The sequence below is a fragment of the Mustela nivalis genome, assembly GCF_964662115.1.
Source record: "Mustela nivalis genome assembly, chromosome: 9".
In the NCBI taxonomy this organism is placed as follows: Eukaryota; Metazoa; Chordata; class Mammalia; order Carnivora; family Mustelidae; genus Mustela; species Mustela nivalis.
The window spans coordinates 63,521,829-63,541,887 of NC_139028.1; the positions used below are offsets into that span (position 1 = coordinate 63,521,829).

Sequence of the window (20,059 nt, forward strand, 5' to 3'; positions counted from 1 at the left end):
GGTTGGCTGAGGAGACAGCCAAGTTTGAGAAACCAAACCCTGAGATGCAGCTAACAGTTGACAAATAGGAACACCAAGTGGACCCTGGCAGCCCAAGGGAATGTTTCCTTAAAAGTGCTAGTCCCCTACAATAGACATCTGTTCTAGACTTTGGCAACCTTTGGTTGCCAAAATTCCAGAAAATTCCTCCTGGTTATTTATATGGGGCCGTGCAGGCAGGGACCCACTGCCATCCCCATTTCTCTTATTTATGTGCAGCCTGCCTCCTTTCCTCTTCTCCCCTAGAGCAGGTAAAGCTTTGTTTCCTAGGCCCTAAGAGGTGCCCTCCCTTTCCTGCACACCTCAGAAGCCTCAGAGAAAAAAGACAGTGCCCTGGAGAGTCAAAAGGCAAAAATCTCAAGGCTCATCTGCCTAGCTTCTCCGGGCAGGAGGTTTCCGAGCTGCTGCTGGGCCAGGCCCCTGCCTGTGGCTTCCACACAGGAGAAAGGCCTCTGCCTACAGACAAAGATGGTGACCTCACCCTGGCGTCCTACCATGGCCCCAGTCTTGGGAAGCCCTGGCAGAGTTGGGCAGGAGTCTGGGAGTGGGGGCAGTGGCAGCTGTGGCCTCAGGGGACAGCAGCACCTCAGGCTAATTTCTGGCTACAACAGGAGCAGCAAGAACAAGAGAGTGAGCTGGCTCTCTTGTAGCCTCAGCCTGACAGCCATCTGCAGCAAGATGACTCCCATGGGCTGTCCCTTTCCATACCTCCCCCAGCTCCCTCAAACATTAGTAGCTGGTTCTTCAGCCTCTCTTTGGGACTCTCCCATTAGCATTTAAATGTGTCTCCTCCTATCTTTAAAAAATATACCAAATGCCCAGAGAACCCAGAATTAACTAAAAACCTCTCCCTGGAGCCTAGGTCTCCACCTGCTTTACCTGGCACAGTCTGGCTTCCGCAGGGAGCTCAATCCACTCAGACCTGGTCCTGCTCTCACCATGTCCCCATGTGCATTAACTGGGGGCTGACCCAGTGGTGGCCCTTGGCCTTGTGACCCACCTTGCCCCTCCCTCTCCTTTCCTCCCTTGCAGGATACTTCTCCCTTGGTCTCCTTCCCACCTCTTGGCAGTGCCCCGGAACAGCCGAAGGGTCTGTCCCGAGCCCTCTCCCGGTCCATTCCTGGTACATTCCCTGCATTTCCCTTTCCTAAATGCCTTGGTATCCCTGGCCTAAGGGCTTCTAGGAGCATGTGGGGCTGCCTTCTGTTGGCCACCCTCACTCTGGTCTCCACACCTATCACCTTTGACTTCCAACTTCTCCATTTCATCACAGTGTCCTTGGGCCTCTGCACATTGTTATTCCCTCTCTGGGGACCATGATCCCCCTCCCCACATTATCCAGCTCCTGCCGTGTCTGTGTTACCCATCCATCCTCCAGGCTCCTTATCCTCTAGAGCTATGCTGTCCCAGACAGGAGCCACTAGCCACATGTGGTTAGTTCATATTAAGATGTACTTTAACTATAAAACACCAGATTTCAAAGCAAAAAATGACTATTCATAATTTTTATGCTGACTTTATATTGAAGTGAAAGTATTTTAGCTGTACTAGCTGAAATACATTATTGATACTTTTAAAATATATGGCTATTAGGAAATTTTAAATTACATGATATGGACTGTATTTCCACTGGACATCAGTGCTTCTAGGGGCTTCAGTGAGAACCAGTGAGGTGAGGGGCCTCCCCACATCCCCTGCTGTCCCATGCCCACCCACCACAGAGCCAGCCCTGCAAGGTGGGGGGGATGGCCTGTCCCCCACGCCATACCTGACACAGCAGTATTTGGTGAAGACGGACGACCTGGGAAGAGGCACAGGGAAAGAAGCTCCTCATGACACCACTTTCCCACCTTTTATTATCCAATAAATGGATGGGAATGTAGACAAGGACAGGACAACAGCAAATTTTCAATAAATAAGAGAAATGGGGATGGCAGTGGGGCCCATGCCTGCACGGCCCCATATAAATAACCAGGTCACTGGGCTACAGTGGACATGGAGCCGGGCTGGGCAGTCGCCTGCACTGCCCAGCTGGGGGATAGACACCAACACCACAGAGACACAGAAACGACTTGAGGCCAGAGGGGCCTCTCCAGCCCCGCACACACCCCCTCCCTGAACACTCCTGAGATCTTGGGGTGACTATGCAGGCTGGCACCCTGTATCACAGCCTTGCCCAGGTCAAGACTGTGGTTCCAATTTCATTAAAAACAGCAGGGAGGGGGGCAGATACATGCATTAAGCCCCTTCTGTAGGCAGAGCCAGGGATGGGCAGCCCCATGGGGGCCTGAAGGCACAGGCCCTGGAAGCTGCAAAAATGGGGCCACAGATAAAGCTACTAATGGAAGGGATGGCAAGGAGTCAAGCTCTCCCCGCACACCACCCAGGCCAGAACCTGCAAGGAACCAGAGAAGCCCTGGGTCCCAGGACACCTCTCTCTCCCCACTTCATGGTCAGAAGAACTATAACCAGGTGATGGCCAGGGACTTGCCCACAGTTAGAACCAGGGAGCTCAAGTCTCCAGCCCACGGCTTTTGGTGCCTCTTCCCTATGTGACACCCACCAGAAGAGGAGGGAGAGGTCCTCGCTAGGGCCCTGGACGGAGACGGGGCAGTAGATTACCAAGGTGTGGGGCCAAGGGTGCCAGGCTGAGGACCCCTTCCCACAGCCAAGGCTAGCCACCTGGTGGTACAGAGGATCCTGCAGGGTCCTAGGTTCTGGCCAGGGCAGGGCACAGGGGCAGGGGAGGTGCCCTCAACCTGCTCCTGCACACAGCACCCGCCAGCTGGCCTGCCTCTACACGGGGGTGGACACTCCCACCTCCAGGCCTTGGCCTTTGCTGTTCTGTCTGCTGGACCATTGCTTCTTGATCCTTACAGGCCCAGTTGCAGCTCTACCTCCTCCGGGAGGCCTCCAGAACCTCCCAGGGCAGGGCTGCTGTGTCTTCAGCTGAGGCAGGCCATCAGATAACCAGAGTGCTCTCACTTAGCCGGACCACATAGCGGTTTTCCTGGGAGACAGAAGTGAGGACTCAGAGCTGAGTTAGGGGGCTTCTGGGCTCCAGGAAACTGGCCCCTGCCCAGAGCTCCCATCTGCAAATCCAGGTTGGTCCAGGTGCCAACATACTTGCCCCCTTAGGCCCTCACCTCAGCCTTGTTCTCTGCCGGGGGCTTCAGCCACTTCGTATGGCTTCCACCACTTCCCAGCAGTGCCCGCTGCTCAGTGGGGAGGCCAGGTTGTGGGGAATCAGGGAGGTCACTCGCCGAGGGCCCAGCCTCCGTGATAGTCTTCACCTCAGGGGCTGCTGAACTTGACCGTTGCTCTGGAATTCGGGCCACTCGGAACCTGCAAGGAGTGGTGGTATAATGACACCCCCTCCCTTTAAAGGGAGAACCTTGGGTATAGAAAGGGCAGCACCTGCTAGGGTCCCACACCAAGTTCATGGATCAGAGCCTGAGCTCTTCCTATATCCTCCCACCCACAGATGAGCCCCCAACTACCCCCCAACCCTAGGTTGTAGATAAACAGTCCTTTGGCCTGAGGGCCCCAAGGTGTGATGGAGGCCAGGACCCTGCCCTGGGTCCCAAGGACTCGAGTGAGATACAGCAGATCTGGGAAGACCTGACTTCTCCCTGACCGCCCCACACCCCTTCTGCTTAGAAGCATATTGAGGCCAGAGAGGGAGCATCACTGAACAGGATGTTCAGGGCTCAGATAAGGTTGGGGAGATGGGGCCCTGAGTATAACGTCTCTCCCTGACGCTCCTGTGTCAGTGCCCATCTCACCTGCCCACAGACAAGATGGTGATCTCGCCCTGGCGTCCTGCCTTGGCCCCTGCCTTTGGAGCCCTGGCAGGGTTGGGCAGGAGTCTGGGAGTCGGGGTAGCGGCAGCTGCGGCCTCAGGGGACAGCAGCACCTCGGGCCACTTCTTCTGGCTGCACCGGGAGCAGCAGGGGCCAGAGAGTGAGGCCAAGCCCTGCACGGTGTGGAGGTGGTGGCGATGCGGGCAGATGTGTGGCAAACTGGGGGTACCTAGTGGCAGCCTGCAAAAGGCACAAGTGGGAGCGGTCACTAGGGCAGGCCCATGCCAGGGGTCACCAACAGGGTAACGTGAACACATCCGAGTGGTGAATCCCCCCAGAAGCAAGCCAATCAAGTGTGGGCATGGGGCCCCTGCCCACTCACCTGGGCACAGGCCCGTGGCCAGTCTGTACCAGCTGTTTGCTGTGGTATTCCTTCAGCAGCTCCTCCAGGGCCGCCGCATTCTCTGTGGGCAGCGGCAGTCAGAACCCAGCTCCCTGTGCCCTCTGTGCCCCCCAGCCCCTGCCCAGCTAGGGTCTACCCTCCCCACCCCCTCCAGCCCTTATCAGGCAAGAACAAGAAGAAAAGGGGCAGCACCCTCAGCCATGCTGATCAGGGAGTGCCAGCTGACCCCAGGTGTCCTGGTGGGAGGGGCAGAGCAGGTAGAGGTTGGGGGATGCTCTGACCCCTATGGCTGCTTCAGGCTCTGAGAGACTGTCTTCTCCAGGGCTTGGCCACAGGCCCAGACCCTCCCCTTACCTTTCTTCTCTGTGATCAGGCGTACCAGGACCCCGATGGTGTCCTCGTTGGCATCTTCAGCCCTGTAGGCGGGGTTGATCCCTGCAGAAAAAAGCCACAACTGTGATCCTGGGAAGTGGGGGGGGGGGGGGGGTTCGTTGGGGTGGGCCTCGGGGGCTGGATGGCTACACCAAGATGTGGCAGCAGAGGGCACCCCAGGCCTCCCTACGAGTTGTGCTGCGCATGGGTGTTTCTGCACTGCTTGCCCTTCGGGCCTCCTTATCATGGCTCCCTATGGAGTGAGGGTGGGGGAGCAGTCTTTTCTGGGGCCTGCTGTCTCTCCTCCACAGCTTCAGGGAGCTGTGGGCTACCTTTCTGCCCAGACGCCCGGACAGCTCTCTGGCAAATTCTGCTGTTCCAGGCTTATCACACTTCCCTGCACACCACTGTGTCCACATAACTAAATGGGGGCCGTAAAGGCCCAAACCTCAAGAGCATGAGAATGAGCCACGTGACCAATCCTAGGCCAGCAGCCAACAGCTCCTAGATCTTGCACTCAGGCAAGATCCAGCAGTTAAAGGGAGACCTAGGCTAGGAAAACAAGTGCAGTCCTGGGCAAAATGGCCTGAGCTGCCATCTTCCTGCCCCCTCTAGACTGCAGTGGCAGGAGGTGGGAAGGACTCTGGCCAACCCCAGGCAGCCTGGGGCACAGGCCCCGGAAGCACCGTTTCAATCTTGACTTGGCCACAAGGCTCTTTGGGCCATGTATGCGCACTGGGGACCCTTGCCCTACTGGCCTTCAGGCAATTTGGGGTGGGGGGGCTGTGGTGGGAAGGGGCCTGGGGCCCTGGGAGGAACACATCTCTCCCTCTGGTTCCAGGACTCCTAACTCAAACCGCAGCCTGGAGATGAAACCTGAGCCCCTCGTTGGGGGTGGGGGGGCAGCATGCTGCTGCCAAGGACAACTGCCCTGCCAATGCTGAGGTCAGAGGTCAGCCTGAGTTCCCAGAAGGTGGACCAACCCTTGAACTGCAGCCCCCAAGGTGTCCAGACCCCACAGCTGGGCAGGACCTCACCCAGGGTGAGGATCCCACTGAAGCCACTTGACCTCTGCTCTGCCCCTGTCACCACCTCAGGCCACTTCACCTCTCCTTCTACTGCGTCACTCTGAAGAGTCACCTCTCAAGCCCACATGCTGCACCTCCAGGAAGCCCTCCTGGCTAGCCCTCTGCAGGCCCCTCCCTGTCAGTCCGTCTAGGCCAAGGGATTCCCTTGTGAAGCCCCCCAGCTGGGCTGGGCTCCTCCATGCCCTCTGGCCTCCCCACCCAGACCCCAGGCCAGGCCTCACCGCTGCCTCCACCTCCAGGGCCAGGCCCAACCTCCTTGTGGGCAGTGCAGTGGTAGCCCTTCCGCTTGAGCAGGTTACACACCAGGATGCCCAGCAACCCCATGAGGCAGAAGACAGGCACGATGGCAATAACTGCATACTGGGCAGCCGTCTCCTCAGGGCCACCTGCCCGGGTGCTATTCCCAGGCTGCCGCGTGTCCCCAGCGCTGGTGTCCCCTGCTGCTACCTCCACGCCACGTCGGGCCCGCCGTCCCCGCTCTGAGCGCCAGAGGATGGAAGCATGGAGGAAAGAGGGAGGCAGAGAGGCCCAGGGCCTGAGTTAAAGTTGCGGGGGGTGGTGTGGAGGGGGCACTACAATGTCCAGAGCTGCCTACCACCCACTCTCCACCATGCTCGGGAAGCAAAGGCCAACTCCCCCCTCCACATGTTTCTGGCCTTCTTATTAATCAGCCTGAGCAAGGCCTCATCAGACCTCAGGACAGCCAGACCCTGAGCCCTGTGGTCCATCCCCCTCATTCTGGGACGAACAGACAGCACGTGAGCATATGCCAGTGCACACAGATCCCGGCTCCTGCGTCTCCCTGACAGCGTCCATGAGATAGTTGCCTCAGAAAGCTCCTGATGACAGGTGAGAGGTCTGTGTGCTCACACTCATGTGCACGTGTCTGAGGGGATGAGGACAGGAGACAGGAAGGACATTACCCCTCAGCAGCCCCCTCCCCCTGAGCTGTGGCTGCCACCTGCTAGATGGTCTCTACCACGCGGAAACAAAGTGAACAGACACACTGCCAGTGGGACAACTGATCCCATCTTGCTGGACACACTCTGGCCATATTCCCTTCCCTGGGCTCAGGGTCGAGGGCCCCATCTGTCACTCACCAGAGCAGCCACGAGTACCCAGAGGCATCCAGGAGCATGGCTGACAGGGAACATGGGGGAACCCCAAAGTGGCAACCCACCTGCAGGGAGAGAACACATCATTGAGGCCCAAAAACTATCCTTAAGAGAGGCTCCTGCCAGGCACACTCACTAGTCCTGGCCCATCCCATTTCACAGATAGGAAGACTGAGGCCTGCTCCAGGTGGGTGAGGCTGGGACCCCAGGACCCAAAGTCCTGGTCAGCTAGCCATGAGCCCTCGAGCCCGACCCCATGGCTCACCCAGGCTGGCAGTCTCCACATAGAGTGTCTTGAGTCGCTGTGCCTGCCTGGGCCTCCAGCCTCCCCCGAGGACTGCAGCGGGAATGGGGCTGGCACGGGCCAGGGCCCCACAAAGCAGAGAAAGTGCCGGGGGGACAGGATCTGCATAATGTGCCCTGCCCCGGGTCCTGTGGGAGAGAAAGGGTGAGAACAAACCCAGGAGCCAGGCCTCAGGTTCCTGGGAAGCCAGGTCTGGAGAACCTGCACCTGGTCCTCAACAGTTTTCCCAGGACAGGTCAGGTGGGCAGGGCAAACTCACCAGGTGGGGCTCCTTCCCAGGTGGGCACTGCCAAGAGGTCGTTGATACTGGAGTGGCCAGAGGCCAAGGAAGCAGCTGGAAGAATGGCAGGGAGGACACACTGAGCGAGCAGAAAGTGCCGGAATATGGCATCCCTGGGGCCATCTGTCCACCACCCACTTCCTAATGCCCCAGGGGTGGGGACCATGACCACTCGGGGCCAGCCCCCAGGTTTCAGGGACACTCTTCAACCTCCATCCATCAGGCTGCACATAAAACCTGCCCGTCCCATACCTGCTAGGTCACCTTGGCCTAGGTACAGAGAAAACCATATCTGCTTCTGGAAAGTGCAGGGAAACCCCACACAGAGCCACGTCAGGATCTCAAGCCCTCAGGTCCCTGAGTCACACCCATTCCAGCTAGCCAGGACGGTAAAGAGGAAGGGCTTCTGAATTCATCTCTCAACCACCCCCCTTCCTGCGGCTGTGGCCCCAGCACCGCAGCTGGCCATGTTGGTAACCAGCCCTGTCCATCACCCCTGGGGCCAGGTCTGCGGCTGGCGCTTCCTATTCTGGGCCCTCAAGAGAGTCTTTGGGACCACGTCCTCTGTGACCGCTCCACACAAAGCCACCCAGTTCACACTCCTGCACCCACACAGGGTGGGCTACATCCCAAGGAAGGAAACTCAATTTGCATCTTCCAGCACATTCCACTGAGGGCTCCCTCTGTTCCCCATTCTAAGCATGAACACTTGCCCAGAATCTCTCCTGCTGTAGGGAGATCCTCCCTGAAACCCTGTCTTCCAATTTGGCCCCTGATTGGGGTAACAGGCACAGAGTGCAGGCAACTGCCCTGAAGGGCAGAGGGAATATCACGCAGGAGGCTCTGGAGTCCTCCTCAGGCTCCAGATCTGGCTCCCAGCACCTGCTGAGTGCTGGGAGGCCTCCTGCGCCAAGAGCTGTGTAGATCAGGATGGGTTTCCTAGGGTCAGACTGCAATTCTACAAAGAGCTGTGTAGCCAACCCTAGCACAGCTCCTGGCATGGGGTCCCTGAGCACACACGGACAGCTGGGGTACAGGGCTTCGTAGCAACATCGCATCTCCAACTCACCACAAAAAGGCAGGACAGGGGCCAATGTGGCGGGCTTGGCTTCATCCTCAGGCCCTGGGAGTCGCCAGCCTGGGAAAGAAGGAGGTGAGGTTCAGCAGGAGGAGGGAATAGGCAGGCAGCTGCCAGCCGCTGGTCTCCTCCCAGCACTGCTTCCACGACAGGACTAGATGGGAATTTGCAAGGTGTTGTGGAACAGGCAATGCTGGGGGCGTTTAGCCTAGAATCACTACACTCTTTGCCCCCACAAACCTGACTAGAGGTGGGGGTGTGCTGGCTGGAGTTAGCCTCCCAAGGAAGCAGAGTAGGGACAGAGGGCTCCGCCAGGTTTGGGGGGCTTCCCGGAGGAGGAAGGGCTTCCCTCCCTTTCCATAAATAGCCGGGTACACTGGGACTTGGGCAGGGGGGCCTGCAGCAGCAGTCCTGGGGTGGGGGCTGAGAGGGTCTGCCATCCCCTCACACCCAGACTCTGTACCTCACCTCCAGCACCCAGGGTCCCACCCCTTGGACCTCCTCGTAGGCCCTAGCCTTTTCTGCTTTTCTGCCTTCACTTTTGCTCCAAGTTTCTGCTCCAAGGAAATCCCTTTCCCTCAGCCATCAAAGACCCAAAACAAAGGCCTTGTTTTCTAGAAATGTCTCAAGACTTCTCTTCCCCTAAGCTGAGCCCAAAGCCCTGCATGTCTCCCGACCCCACCCCATCACAGTCCTGTTCTCCCTACGTGTCCCACTCCCCACGCGGCGGTCTTCTCCGCCAAACGATGTGGAAGGATGCTGGGAGGGGTCTGATGGCATCTCTGGGGCAGCAGCAGAACTTCTCCTATCCTAGCAGCCAGGGTTCAGCCTTCTATCCCCTCTTGGTCACCTACTACTGTACTACTGTGTGCCAGGCACTGCCCTTATCACAACAGATAGTAGAAGACAGACACTGTCCCTGTCCTCAGGGAGCTCACATCCCTATTGGCCAATGGCCAACAGATAAACAGGGAATGGCCCCCTGCCAGATGGCGGGCAGTGCCAACAAACAGGCAGGGTGAAGGCGCAGATGCCACAGGCCTAAGGTTGAGCACCCAGGCTCAGGGTATGGTGTCCTCTGGAGAGAAGCCCCTAGCCATAGACAGGTTGGAAGAGTAGGAGGGGAGATTCAGCTTAGACAACAAAAGGAGCTGCCCCAGAACAAGGGGAAGGGAGTCCCGGTCACATACTTCCAGGAGGCCTGCCTTCAGGCTCAGGAGGGGGAAGGAAGGAAGCTGGATTTGTCAGGCGTCCACCACAGGCCACACAACTTCTGACCCCTAAGGGGCGGCCAAACCCCCGGTTAGAGCCCCCAGCAGGGTGAGGGGACCCCACCTGGAGCCCTGTGCTGCCTGGTGCCGAGCCCAACTGGAGAAGCCCCGCCTGCAGTCAGCCCCGGGCCCCACTCGAGCCCCTGGGGCCTACAGATGGCCCAGCCTTCCCACCTGCAAAAGGAGCCAGAGGAAACTGATCCCCTACAGGACCTCGGTGGCAGCGAGGGTTTGAATTACACCACAGAGGAGGGGGAGGGGCTGCAGGCCTGACGTCCCTGGGACTCTCCAGGTCCCTGGCAGCAGCTCTGGACCAAGGCCAGCTCAGGGGAAAACCTGGGACAGGAGAAGGTCAGGCCACAGCATTAAGGCCACACACTGACGGTCAGCTCCCAACAGGTGGCATACCCAGACCCATCCCCCAAACCTGTTCCCTCTTCTAACTTGGTCAAGAATCTTCCTTGCCAGTTTCTGGCCCAAAGTGGCCCTTCCCCTGCCCAGGCCCATCTCCCACTCAAGCCCTTCCCTGCATGAAGATCTATCTTCTAACCCACAGACTCGACCGTGAGCCCCAGGTTGACCCCACAGGGGCTGGGGCAAGGCTGAAAAGAGGCACGACAGCTCCAGAGAGGGCCCCAGTGCCACCTCTGGCCCCGACTGGCACCCACTGGGTGTCCCAAGCCCACATAGAGGGGCTGTGTAGCTGCTTACCTCCAGGCAAATGGGGAGCTGCGATCTCGAGACCTCCAGGAGGAAAATGGGGGTCCAAAGGCCCAGACTCCAAGCCAGCAGGGGCCCACTCAGGTACATTCACAGACACTTGCCGCCTAGCGCCCTGACGCCTTCTAATTACGTGCCTTCTAATTATCCCAAACTAGTACTTACTCCAGTCTGGCTGCCAGTCTCTCTGCTGACAGCCGCCACCCCCCCTCGGCCAGACTGAGACCCCGGATGGACCTGTCCAGTCAGGCAGCCCATGCCAGCCACCCAGAACCCCCTCTGGGCACACATCTGCTGCTCTGGCCTCCCCCTGCACCTCCTTCCTAGCAAGGACTCTAGCATCTAAGCCTAGACTCTTGGAATCTTGACTGAAAAGCAAGTTCAGATCAAAGCCCCTTGGCTGGGTGGGCCATTGGAGACTCTGTGAAGTTGCCATCCCTCCCCCTCTGCCTAGTCCTAAGGCCAGGCAGTCAGTGACCTTCTAAAGCCTCCAGAGGGGCTCCAGGAAGAAGACTGTCACAGGCAGGCGGGGAGACCCACGCCCACAGCAGGGAACCCCCTCTCCCAGGTCCAGTGGGGGCCCAGTGCTCCCTGCAGAGAACCAACCCGAAAGGCCCCAGGGCAGAGGAGGAAGTAAGCCCAGAGGCCACTCCTCCTGAAGTCTCCCAGCCTGGGCCTGTCCCCACTGCCACCAATGCCCTGTGGGACCTGAGCCCCTGCTTCAGCTTGCTGGGTCTCAGTATGCTCATCTGCAAGATGGGGACGTTTAATCCCAGGGCAGGGCTGCAATGAGGTTTACATGAGGTGAGGAGCGCAACGCGGGTCTTGTGATTTCCTCCCCCATCGCTCCCTTTCCCTCTGCCCCTCAGGCCCAGGTTTGTAATTAAGTATGTTTGCTCACTTGTGCTGCGCCCCCACTCCCCACCCTGACACAGCACCGGCTGGCCTGGTGTCTCTCTCCTTCACCGCAAACCCCGCCCTCCCCCCAGCAGTGTCTGGAGCAGAAGGCCGCCACAGAACAGGCTTGGGGGGAGCGGGGGGCACAGGCTTCCTCACAGGCAGCCCACCACATCTCCCAAAACGCCCAAACAATCAGACCCAGAAATTCCCTGGAAGAAAACCAGCTAGCGAAGCCCCGACCAGGGCTGTGGAGCCCCAGGAGGTGCAACCTGGAGGCCTCAGAGAAAGAGGAAGCTGGGACACCACCCAGCCCTGGGGCTGCTTCCCCTTTTCCAGAGCTGGCTTGGTGGGGTCACTCGGTCACTGTCCGAGGCTCCAGCCTGGGGCCCTCCTCTCCAAGTCACCCTGGCCTCCTAGAGAAGCTCTGCGGTATCCCAAACATCGCCCACCACCCCTTGCCCTTGGCCCCTGGCCTCCAGTTCAGCCCCAAGTGCAGCCTTGGTATCTTAACCCTGGGATCAGGCCCTGCCCCCTCCTAGCCATTCTGAGCTTCTTGCACTCCCCTACACTTGCCTCTCTCACAGAGCCACTGGTACTTGCTGTTTCCTCCACCCAGAAAACCTTCCCCTCACATGGCCAACACCTACTCCTCCTTCAGAGCTTAACTCACAGCCACTTCCTCCTGGAAGCCCCCCTTATGCATTCCTCATCCTATGTGTAACTGTCCCGTTCACCCAGCCTCTTCCACAACAACCTCCATGGCCAGTGCTCAGCACACGGCCCGACCCTGGCCCTGGCGAGTGGGTAGACCTGGGGGGTGGCTGGAGAACAAGGATCAGGAGAATGTACAGCTTCTGCCAAGGCCAGGAAGGCCCAGAGGCTGGAGTTGGGCAGGAGAGTTTGAATTGGATCTGAACACCTGAGCTAATATGGGGGGAAATCAGTCTGCCTTGTTCTGCTCTTCACGGGCTCCGGGGCTGTGGACACCCCCTCTCCCACCAAGACAGAGGGCTGTTGTGAGGCCGAGAGAATTTACCTCAATACTCAGCGCAGGGCCTGGCACAGAGTCATCCCTCAGTGAGCACTCACCATACCTCAGTTTCCCCATGTGTAAGCTATGGAGCGGGGAACAGGGCACACCTGACAGGCAGGTATGAGGCATAAAAGCTTCTTCTCCATTTACATAGTGTTGGGCTCAGAGCCTGGTACACAGGAGGTGCTGGTTTAGCCATGGTGAGGATGTGGGAGGAAGGAGAGTGTAAGAAGGGAGAGAGGTCTGGAAAGGAAGGGGGTCAGAGCCCAGGTCACACCAAGACTCACATGGGAGCTGAGAAGCCAGCACGGCCCTCAGGGCCTATGGGAGTCTTGGAGGGTTGGGGGGTGGGGAGAGGTACGGGACAATTTGCCTCTCAGAGGGCTCCCTGGGTGGCCTGCCAAGGAGGCAGGTCTGGGGAGACAGAGGTGGGACGCAGGTCCCATGCGGAGCAGGGGGTGGGAGGCAGCTACTTCTGTTTCTGGCGGGGGGCTCTAGGGCCTGTGGACCTCCCTGCAGCCTCCAGAGGCTAGAGTTGCCTGGAAACATCTGGACACAGGCCTTCCTTGGCAGTGGCCGAGACAGAAAGACAAAGGCCGCCCATCAATAAAGAAATCCAGGTTAGCAAGCAACCCCGTGGTTCCCTGGCAACTGGGGCTGAAGTAGGGCAGTGGCCACAGTGGGCGGCGGCGCGGGCAGCTCCACTGGCCTCTCAGCCATCCTCCGCTCTCAGACTCTCATTCCCTTGGGGTTGGTCTGTGTTGCTGTACTCCTCACAGAAGAGGTGAGCAGCCCTGTTTCACCCCCAGGTAAACTGAGGCCACGGGCAAGCACTTGTATGGGTCACACACCCAGGGAGTGGTGACACAGGGGCAGAGCCCAGGTCTGGCTGACTCTGCTTCCCCCCTCATCCCTGATGCCCCCAACCCTGAAGCCTGGCCTAAGCCCCAGTTCGTCGACTCCATGGCAGAGGCTCAGGAGCTAGTGGCACAGGGAAGCAGCTCAAGGAGAGGCTACCGCCGAGCACCCCAAGCACCCAGGCAGTCCCAAGGGGAGGAGGTGCTGCCCCCTCCCGTTCCAGGGCTCTCTGGGGCCTCTGGGGCTTCCCTCTAGCCAGCCTTGTCTGCACACTACCCTAGTCCACGCCAGCTCCTTCACAGAAAGGCACCGGCCCCTGTGAGAAGCAAGAAGCCCAGGAATGGGTGGGAAGGGGCGGGCGCAGGGCGGAGGCTGGCTCAGGGCTGCTGGGGAGAAGGGCAGCTGCATTCCCACCCCGGCCTTGGGCAGACATAATCTCCCAGGCCACAACCCTTGGGTAAGGAGCCCATGCGTGTGGACCCCCAGTCCTGCAACAGGGGATAGCATGGTTCTGGCCCTTAGACCTCCAGGCTGCCCCACAGCTCCACCAGCAGAGACGCAGGGAGTTGAGGGGGGTAAGTAGGGCTGAGGGAGCTAATTGGCCCTTGAGGCTGAGGTGGCCAGACTGGGCTGACCCAGCTCCTCCCAGTCTGGTGCGGTACAGAGGCAAAGCCTGCCCCTTCCCTGAGCGGAGTCTGGGGCCAGGGGAGGGGGGCACTAAACCATACAGCCATCACCGGGGCACTCTGGGGCCCCGGAACCTCCTCACTGCATGCCTCATTCCCATTCCAAGCCTCAATGAGAGGGTCCCAGGTTTCACAAATGAGGAAACTGAGGCTCAGAGAGGCTAAGGAGCACCCTATAATAACTTGGTCTCAAAGGAGACGAGGTTTACCACCCAGGAGTGGGGGCAGGCAGCAGGCAGCCCTTGTCCCCAGCACGCCAGGCCTGGCCTTCCCCCAGCTCCTGCAGGCTTTGCTCCCACCCAACACCCAACTGTTCAGCACCCTGGACTTCCTGCAGGGACCCGCACCAGCCCTGGGCGGTCTCCCCAGCCCCAGGGCCGGCCCACATCCCCAAGCCTCGGTTTCTTCCCCTGTAATGTGGAGAGTTGTACTAGATCAGCTGATCTCTTGACTGGAAGAACCAGAGTTCATAGTAGACCAGTGGCTCTTCTTACAATCGGGCTTCAGCCCAGGTGCCACCACCTGCAGGAAGCCTTCCCAGCCTCCCTGTCTGAGTGGACCCTCCCTCTCCTGGCCCTTTCAGCCACCTGTGAGCTCCCTGGAGGAAGGAGGGAAGGCAGAAAGGAAGGCAGGCAGGCAGGCAAGTGCACACGGGAAGCTGGGCACACAGCAGGGCCAGGCCCCTCCCTCGGCTCACTGCTCCTTCTCACAGAGACCACAATCTGCAGACCCAGGCTTAGGTCCCTCCTTCTAGAAGCCCTCCTTCTCTCTCCACCCACAGTCAGACCCTGCTTCTAACTGGCTGCAGAGGCCCCTCCATCCTCTCTCTGTGCCAAGTAGCCAGGGCACACGCTCACAGCCACATGGGCCGGTTATTTATAGAGCTCTCATCTTTCCCAGGGTGGCCCAGGGAAGAGTTTTGGCCTTCCAGGCAGACAGTCTGGGGTTAGGATCCCAGTGACACTAGGGTCTTGCAAGTCCCTTCCCCTCTCTGGGCCCTCCTTTCCCTGCCTGTACCTGGAGGAGACTGCTGACCCTCAGGACATGAGGCTAAAGATGTGCGAGCCTCCGGGATCCTAATTCCAGGGTTGGGCACATGGTAGGGATGCCGCACTGGCTCCTTCCTGTCCTCCTTGCCACGCCAGCCATTGGCCCAGGACCAGGCCCAGGCACCCAGGGCCTCAGCAAACAATAGGTGCTGAGCTCTGCCAGAGAACTTGTCCCACTCACCCCCAATCCCGAATTGGGGTGGGGCCAGATGGACCTTGCTGGCTGGCTCAGGCAAAACCCCTCCTTGCCACCTGGCCAAAGGGCCAGCCCCTTGCAGAAGGAGTCTGGCCTTATCCAGCCAGCCCCACCCCTTCCTCCTCCCAAGGCAGGTAGGCAGCACAATCCCTCTGTGGAAACTGATGCCACAATTGTCAGACAACACTTGCCTCTTCTTAGAGACAGGGCAAAGCAAGATCTTGAAGATCCTGAGTGCCAGACTCCAGCGTCATGGCTATGTGGCTCAAACTAGGTCTGCTTCCCTCTGCCTGGAGTCTCGGCGTCCCTACGGAGCAGCTTGGGAAGGAAGGGGATCCTCGGTCATTACCACAGAGACCTGAGCCCAGGGCCTGGCACACAACAGGCAACCTCCTGGCCCAGAAGGGGAGCTTTGTCCCTACGAAAAGGATGACCATGAATCTTTTCCTCCAAGCCCCCAGAACACATGTAGGAGCATCAGAGACCCTGGTTGCAATTCTCCCTGTGCATCCCAGCACACAGTAGGCCCTTGGGGGCTGCCCTTCCTCAGGCAGAGGCCGGCCAGCACAGATACGGCAGAGAGGGAGGCCAGGCTTCCGGCTGAAGCCGCCCTACCCAGCTGGGTATGCAGTGCCCATAAGCACCCCACACCGGTTCCCGAAAGTGGGGGGGGGGGGGACACCTGGCAGGTGGGCCACAACAAAGAAGAACTACCATTGGGCTGGGAGGGCTTCCTGGGTGAGGAATGGCCAGGAGGGTTCTAGAAAGAGGAGAGAGCAAAAGCAAAGGCTGAGTTGAACCAAGGCATCTGGTTGGGAGAAAGGGTGAAGATGTTCCAAAGGTCTTAGAAGGAAATGTCAACGTTAGGATGAAGAGTCTGGACTATACTGTGTAGGCAAAAAGTAAGCTGCTTTAGGGAGGATGCTCTGACAGGGCATGGAAGAACTGGAAATGGAGGCAGAGAGGCCGGCCCCGGCGTCTGGGGCAGGACAGCAAGGCTGGAGGGGAACAGAAGAGGGAGCTGTGATTTCGTGAAGGTGTGTCTTGGGCCAGCTTCCAGTCTTGGGCCACATCCAGCCTATCGGGGGACATGTGGCACACAGAAGGTAGGTAGGGTCCCTGTCTGCAGGGTGAGAGCCAGAGGGTTCTGGGGCCCTTGGGTAAGTCTCAGCACCTCTCAAAACTCAGTCTCACTTGCTCGCTCCCTCTCACTGTAAAGTGAGGCTGACCCTATGTGTGGAGGCAGAGTGCTGACTGCCCGTAACAGTCTCCCCTCCTTGGCCAGACATAGGAACCTCCCTCCGGCCGCTATCAGATGAGTCCCAACTGGGGCCGTGTGTAGAAACCCAGGCTGGCCCAGTGTCATCCTGGGAGGCCCAAGTTCCCAGAAAGGTCTAGCTTTGGCAAGGTACAGGATAGGGCTGGGAGGGCCTCCATCAGGGCTAGGACCCCAAGAGGAGGCTAAACCTTCCTCTCTCCCAACCCCTCCCCAGGCCCTGAGCTATTTCCCTGTTTGCTGGGGATGGAAATAACTCAGGCTCGCCCCAGGAGACCAAGATAGCTATTCTGATCAGCCCCAAGAAGCACAGCTCCAGTCATTCCAGAGAGGACCGAGGGACACCCTGACCCCCCAGCTCTCGCTCTTGGCCAAGTGGCAGCAGCAGTCAGAACTAGCAGGGGCCTCTGGGAAGAACAGGGAGACTGAAGGACTGAGAGAGTAGGGCAGAAGCTCAAGGTCACCCCAGCCGGCCCCCCACTACAGCATGTGGGCAGATTTGTGTCTCTAGAGCAACTCTGAAGAGGGGAATAAAGCCTCTCTAGTATTGCGAAGATCAGTTGGGGCTCTCAGCTCTTCTTGCCATTCCCTTCCCGCCCCTGGGAGCCTGGGCTGTGCGGTTGACTCCTGACACTCTGTAGCTATGGGGATGCAGGCTCTAGAAGATAGGAAATGGGCCTCTCTGGTGACCTCTGGCTAGGGGTGAGATCTGTGGGAAGGGAAGAGGAGGAGGAACAGGAACACCACATAACCTACCCAGCCACAGTGTTTCAGACGTGTGTGCAAATACACACCACACTCAGAACCCACAAAGGCACACTCTGGCAAGGCCATGCTTGTAGGCCCAGGTTCGAGAGAAGAAGCCTAGATAAGTCATGAACAGATAGATACGAAAAAGGTGGATGGCCCTCTCCAAGCATCTCACAGGGTTTCGGGGACAGAAAACCGAAATTCCAATCCTGGCACTCTCCTGACTCTGCATGACCTTGGGCAAGTCACTTTGCTTCTCTGAACCTCAGTTTCCCTCTCTGAAAAACAGTCACATCTCAGAACAACTGTGAGGATTCAGCAAGAGTACATCGTAAAGTGTTCAGCATAGCACCTAGCACTGTCCCTCTTTCATCGCCCCAACACAGAATGCAAGCAACATTTTCAGAGGAGGACAGAACTTCCAGATCCTTTAGCAGGTATCCCCTCACCCCACCTGGTCTAGAGAGCCCAATTTCCATTTCACCCTGCATGAACCCAACAGACCATCTTGTGGCGGTAGGAGCCAAAGAGGATCTAGCCCAGATGGTGAAGGGGTCCTATGCCAGCTCTCCAAATCAGAGACCCCTGGTGGAGAACAAGTCCATGCCCCCTCTCCTCACACAAAGGGAACTGAAGGAGACGGGGGGCCAGAGAAGTTAGTGTCTATGGATCAGAATCCTGGCCTTGGTCTGAGGAACTGTACTTCCATCCCTCTCACCAGCAGCCCCTAGGCCACTGTGTCCCCAGCAGCCAGCCTGCCCCCACCCTCCACTGCAGTCTTTCTGCCTGGACGACAGGAGGGAGGGGAGAACAGAAGCAGTTGACCCAAAAACAATAGAGGATCCCAAAGTGATGATTCACAGTCCATTCACAGCCCAACACCTCAGTGTGCAGAAGGGGAGACTGAGGCCCAGTGAGGGCAGGGTCTGAGACGAAGATGGGCCCACTGAGAATACAGGTTACTGGGGACAAAGATTTGCCAGGCATCTGGGACCTCAGTGTGTGAGTGTGTTTGGGAGGTGGAGCCTGAGACTACCTCAGGGCCGTTCAGTTGCTGCCAGAAGCGTCAGTCACCTCACCAGATGCCACCCAGCCTCAATGTCCTCTCCCGCTGCCAGGGCAAGTCACTCAGGGTCCTCCCCACTGACTAAACTGAGATGCTGAGAAATGCCTTCTTGGGGACAGTTCTGGAGAGACCCCTGGCCTCTCCTCCTCTCCCTCCCTTTATCTACTGGCGGGTGCTTGAGGTCCCTCCTCTTTCAGCCTCTTACTCATTCCCCAGGCCTGGACACACCGATGGACACACACACATACAAATACACACGGACACTGACAATACTTGACCCAACAAGCACGCTACCGCGCCAGTGATTTGGGGGCTGGTTCTCACAGTCACTGGGGGTTTCTCTCCCTCTGTTTCACACTCACTTGCATTAGGGAGTCGCTCTGGCCCTGCCTTGGCCATGTCCCAGGCCACACACAGACTCTGTGACCTGGGTCTCACAGCAAGCTGGAGTCACGGTCACCCGCAGGGACCTGGGGTCTCTCTCATACAATCACATGCACTCACCCCGCCTGTCAGAGACACACAGAGCCCCTCTGTGTCTCTGGCTTGGCCCCGGCGTCACCGCTCAGCGTCCCGGCCACACGTTCTCCCGGGCTGGGCCGCCTCACCCGCCGTGTCACCCACAGTCACGGGCTGACACCGTTCAGAGGCCCCCCTCCGTCCACCCGGCGCCGCAGCCGTCCCGTCCCGCACCGGTTCCTGGTCTCGGTCCAAGTTTCCCCGGGCCGGGGGCGTCTCCGCAGCCCGCCGATTCCCCAAATTGCAAGTCCCGAGGCGGCTTCGCCAACCGCTCATGGCCGGGCCTGGAGTCGCGGCCCGAGGACGCGCAGGTCCCGGGGCAGGGGTCTGAGAGACGGGTGGGGACCGGTGCGCGGAAGACGCCGGGACAGGACGCGGGGGCGCAGGGCCGGGGCTGCGGCATCCGCCGCGCCGGCCAACTTCCTCAGAGACGCGGGGAGGCAGGGGGCGCCACTCGGGTCCTCACCTCTCCAGCCCCGGCAGCGAGAAGCACACCCCAGGCTGAGGCCCCGCGCGCCCTCCTTACCTGGCCTCCCCGCAGCAGCTCCCGCAGGGATCCAAGGTAGAAGCGCAGCCCCGGGCCGGGTTCGGCGAGTGCACGAGCCACCGCGCAGGCTGCGCGCCTTTTGAATGAATCGCCGGCTGGGCCGGGGAAGTGCGCAGCCCCGCCCCCGCGCGTCACGGCCGCCAGCCCCGCCCCCGACGTCAGAGCACCGGCTCGCGCCCCCCGGCCCCCACCCCTGGCAGCGGCGGAGGGCCTCCAGGTCTCCCGCCAAGCCGCGCTGCTCTGTGGCGCCATCTCTCGCGCCCCCAGGGAACTGCAGGGGGCTGCGCAAGAAGAGGCCTCTTGGATCAGCTGGGCTCCAAACCGAGAAAGAAAGGGTTGCGCTATGCAAGATAGACTGAAGACTTGGGTGCTACTCCGGGTCCCGTCACCATTGCCAGTCCAAGCAGGACCACCGCTACCCCTTCCTGGGTCTTGCTTTCCTCATAGAAATTGGCAGCTGATGGGGCGCCTGGGTGGCTCAGTAGGTTAAAGCCTCTGCCTTCGGCTCATGTCATGATCCCAGCGTTCTGGGATCGAGCCCCGCATCGAGCCCCACCGGGCTCTGTGCTCAGCAGGGAGCCTGCTTCTCCTCTTTCTCTGCCTGCCTCTCTGCCTACTTGTGATCTGTCAAATAAATAAATAAACTCGAAAGAAAGAAAGAAGGAAGGAAGGAAGGAAAGAAAGAAAGAAAGAAAGAAAGAAAGAA

At 59.1% G+C, this 20,059-nt stretch overlaps 1 protein-coding gene across 6 annotated transcripts; it reads right to left on the reverse strand.

The window, feature by feature from the left end:
* Window positions 1-1,877: 1,877 nt before the first annotated feature.
* RELT (RELT TNF receptor) lies at window positions 1,878-19,488 on the reverse strand. 6 transcript variants are annotated; one of them, XM_082749758.1, is made up of 11 exons: window positions 19,333-19,488; window positions 8,474-8,542; window positions 7,384-7,458; window positions 7,086-7,252; window positions 6,806-6,885; window positions 5,927-6,184; window positions 4,600-4,680; window positions 4,225-4,306; window positions 3,825-4,082; window positions 3,186-3,384; window positions 1,878-3,049 (listed from the first exon to the last, which is right to left on the reverse strand). In XM_082749758.1, exons 2-11 carry the CDS (start codon window positions 8,516-8,518, stop codon window positions 3,002-3,004), a joined length of 1,293 nt encoding a protein of 430 aa, XP_082605884.1. In that variant the 5' UTR covers window positions 8,519-8,542; window positions 19,333-19,488; the 3' UTR covers window positions 1,878-3,001. The 6 variants fall into 6 exon arrangements, with proteins under 6 accessions (XP_082605884.1, XP_082605880.1, XP_082605879.1 ...); XM_082749754.1 differs by lacking the exon at window positions 19,333-19,488 and adding an exon at window positions 18,792-18,991; XM_082749753.1 differs by lacking the exon at window positions 19,333-19,488 and adding an exon at window positions 10,465-11,632.
* Between the last annotated feature and the right edge of the window lie 571 nt (window positions 19,489-20,059).

Coding starts and splice junctions, on each gene's coding strand:
- RELT (XM_082749753.1), bottom strand. CDS start 10,563: ATGTACCTGAGTGGGCCCCTGCTGGCTTGGAGTCTGGGCCTTTGGACC. Junction 8,543..10,464: donor AGCTCCCCATTTGCCTGGAG/GTAAGCAGCTAC, acceptor CTTCTTTCCCAG/GCTGGCGACTCCCAGGGCCT. Junction 7,253..7,383: donor CTGGGAAGGAGCCCCACCTG/GTGAGTTTGCCC, acceptor TCTCTCCCACAG/GACCCGGGGCAGGGCACATT.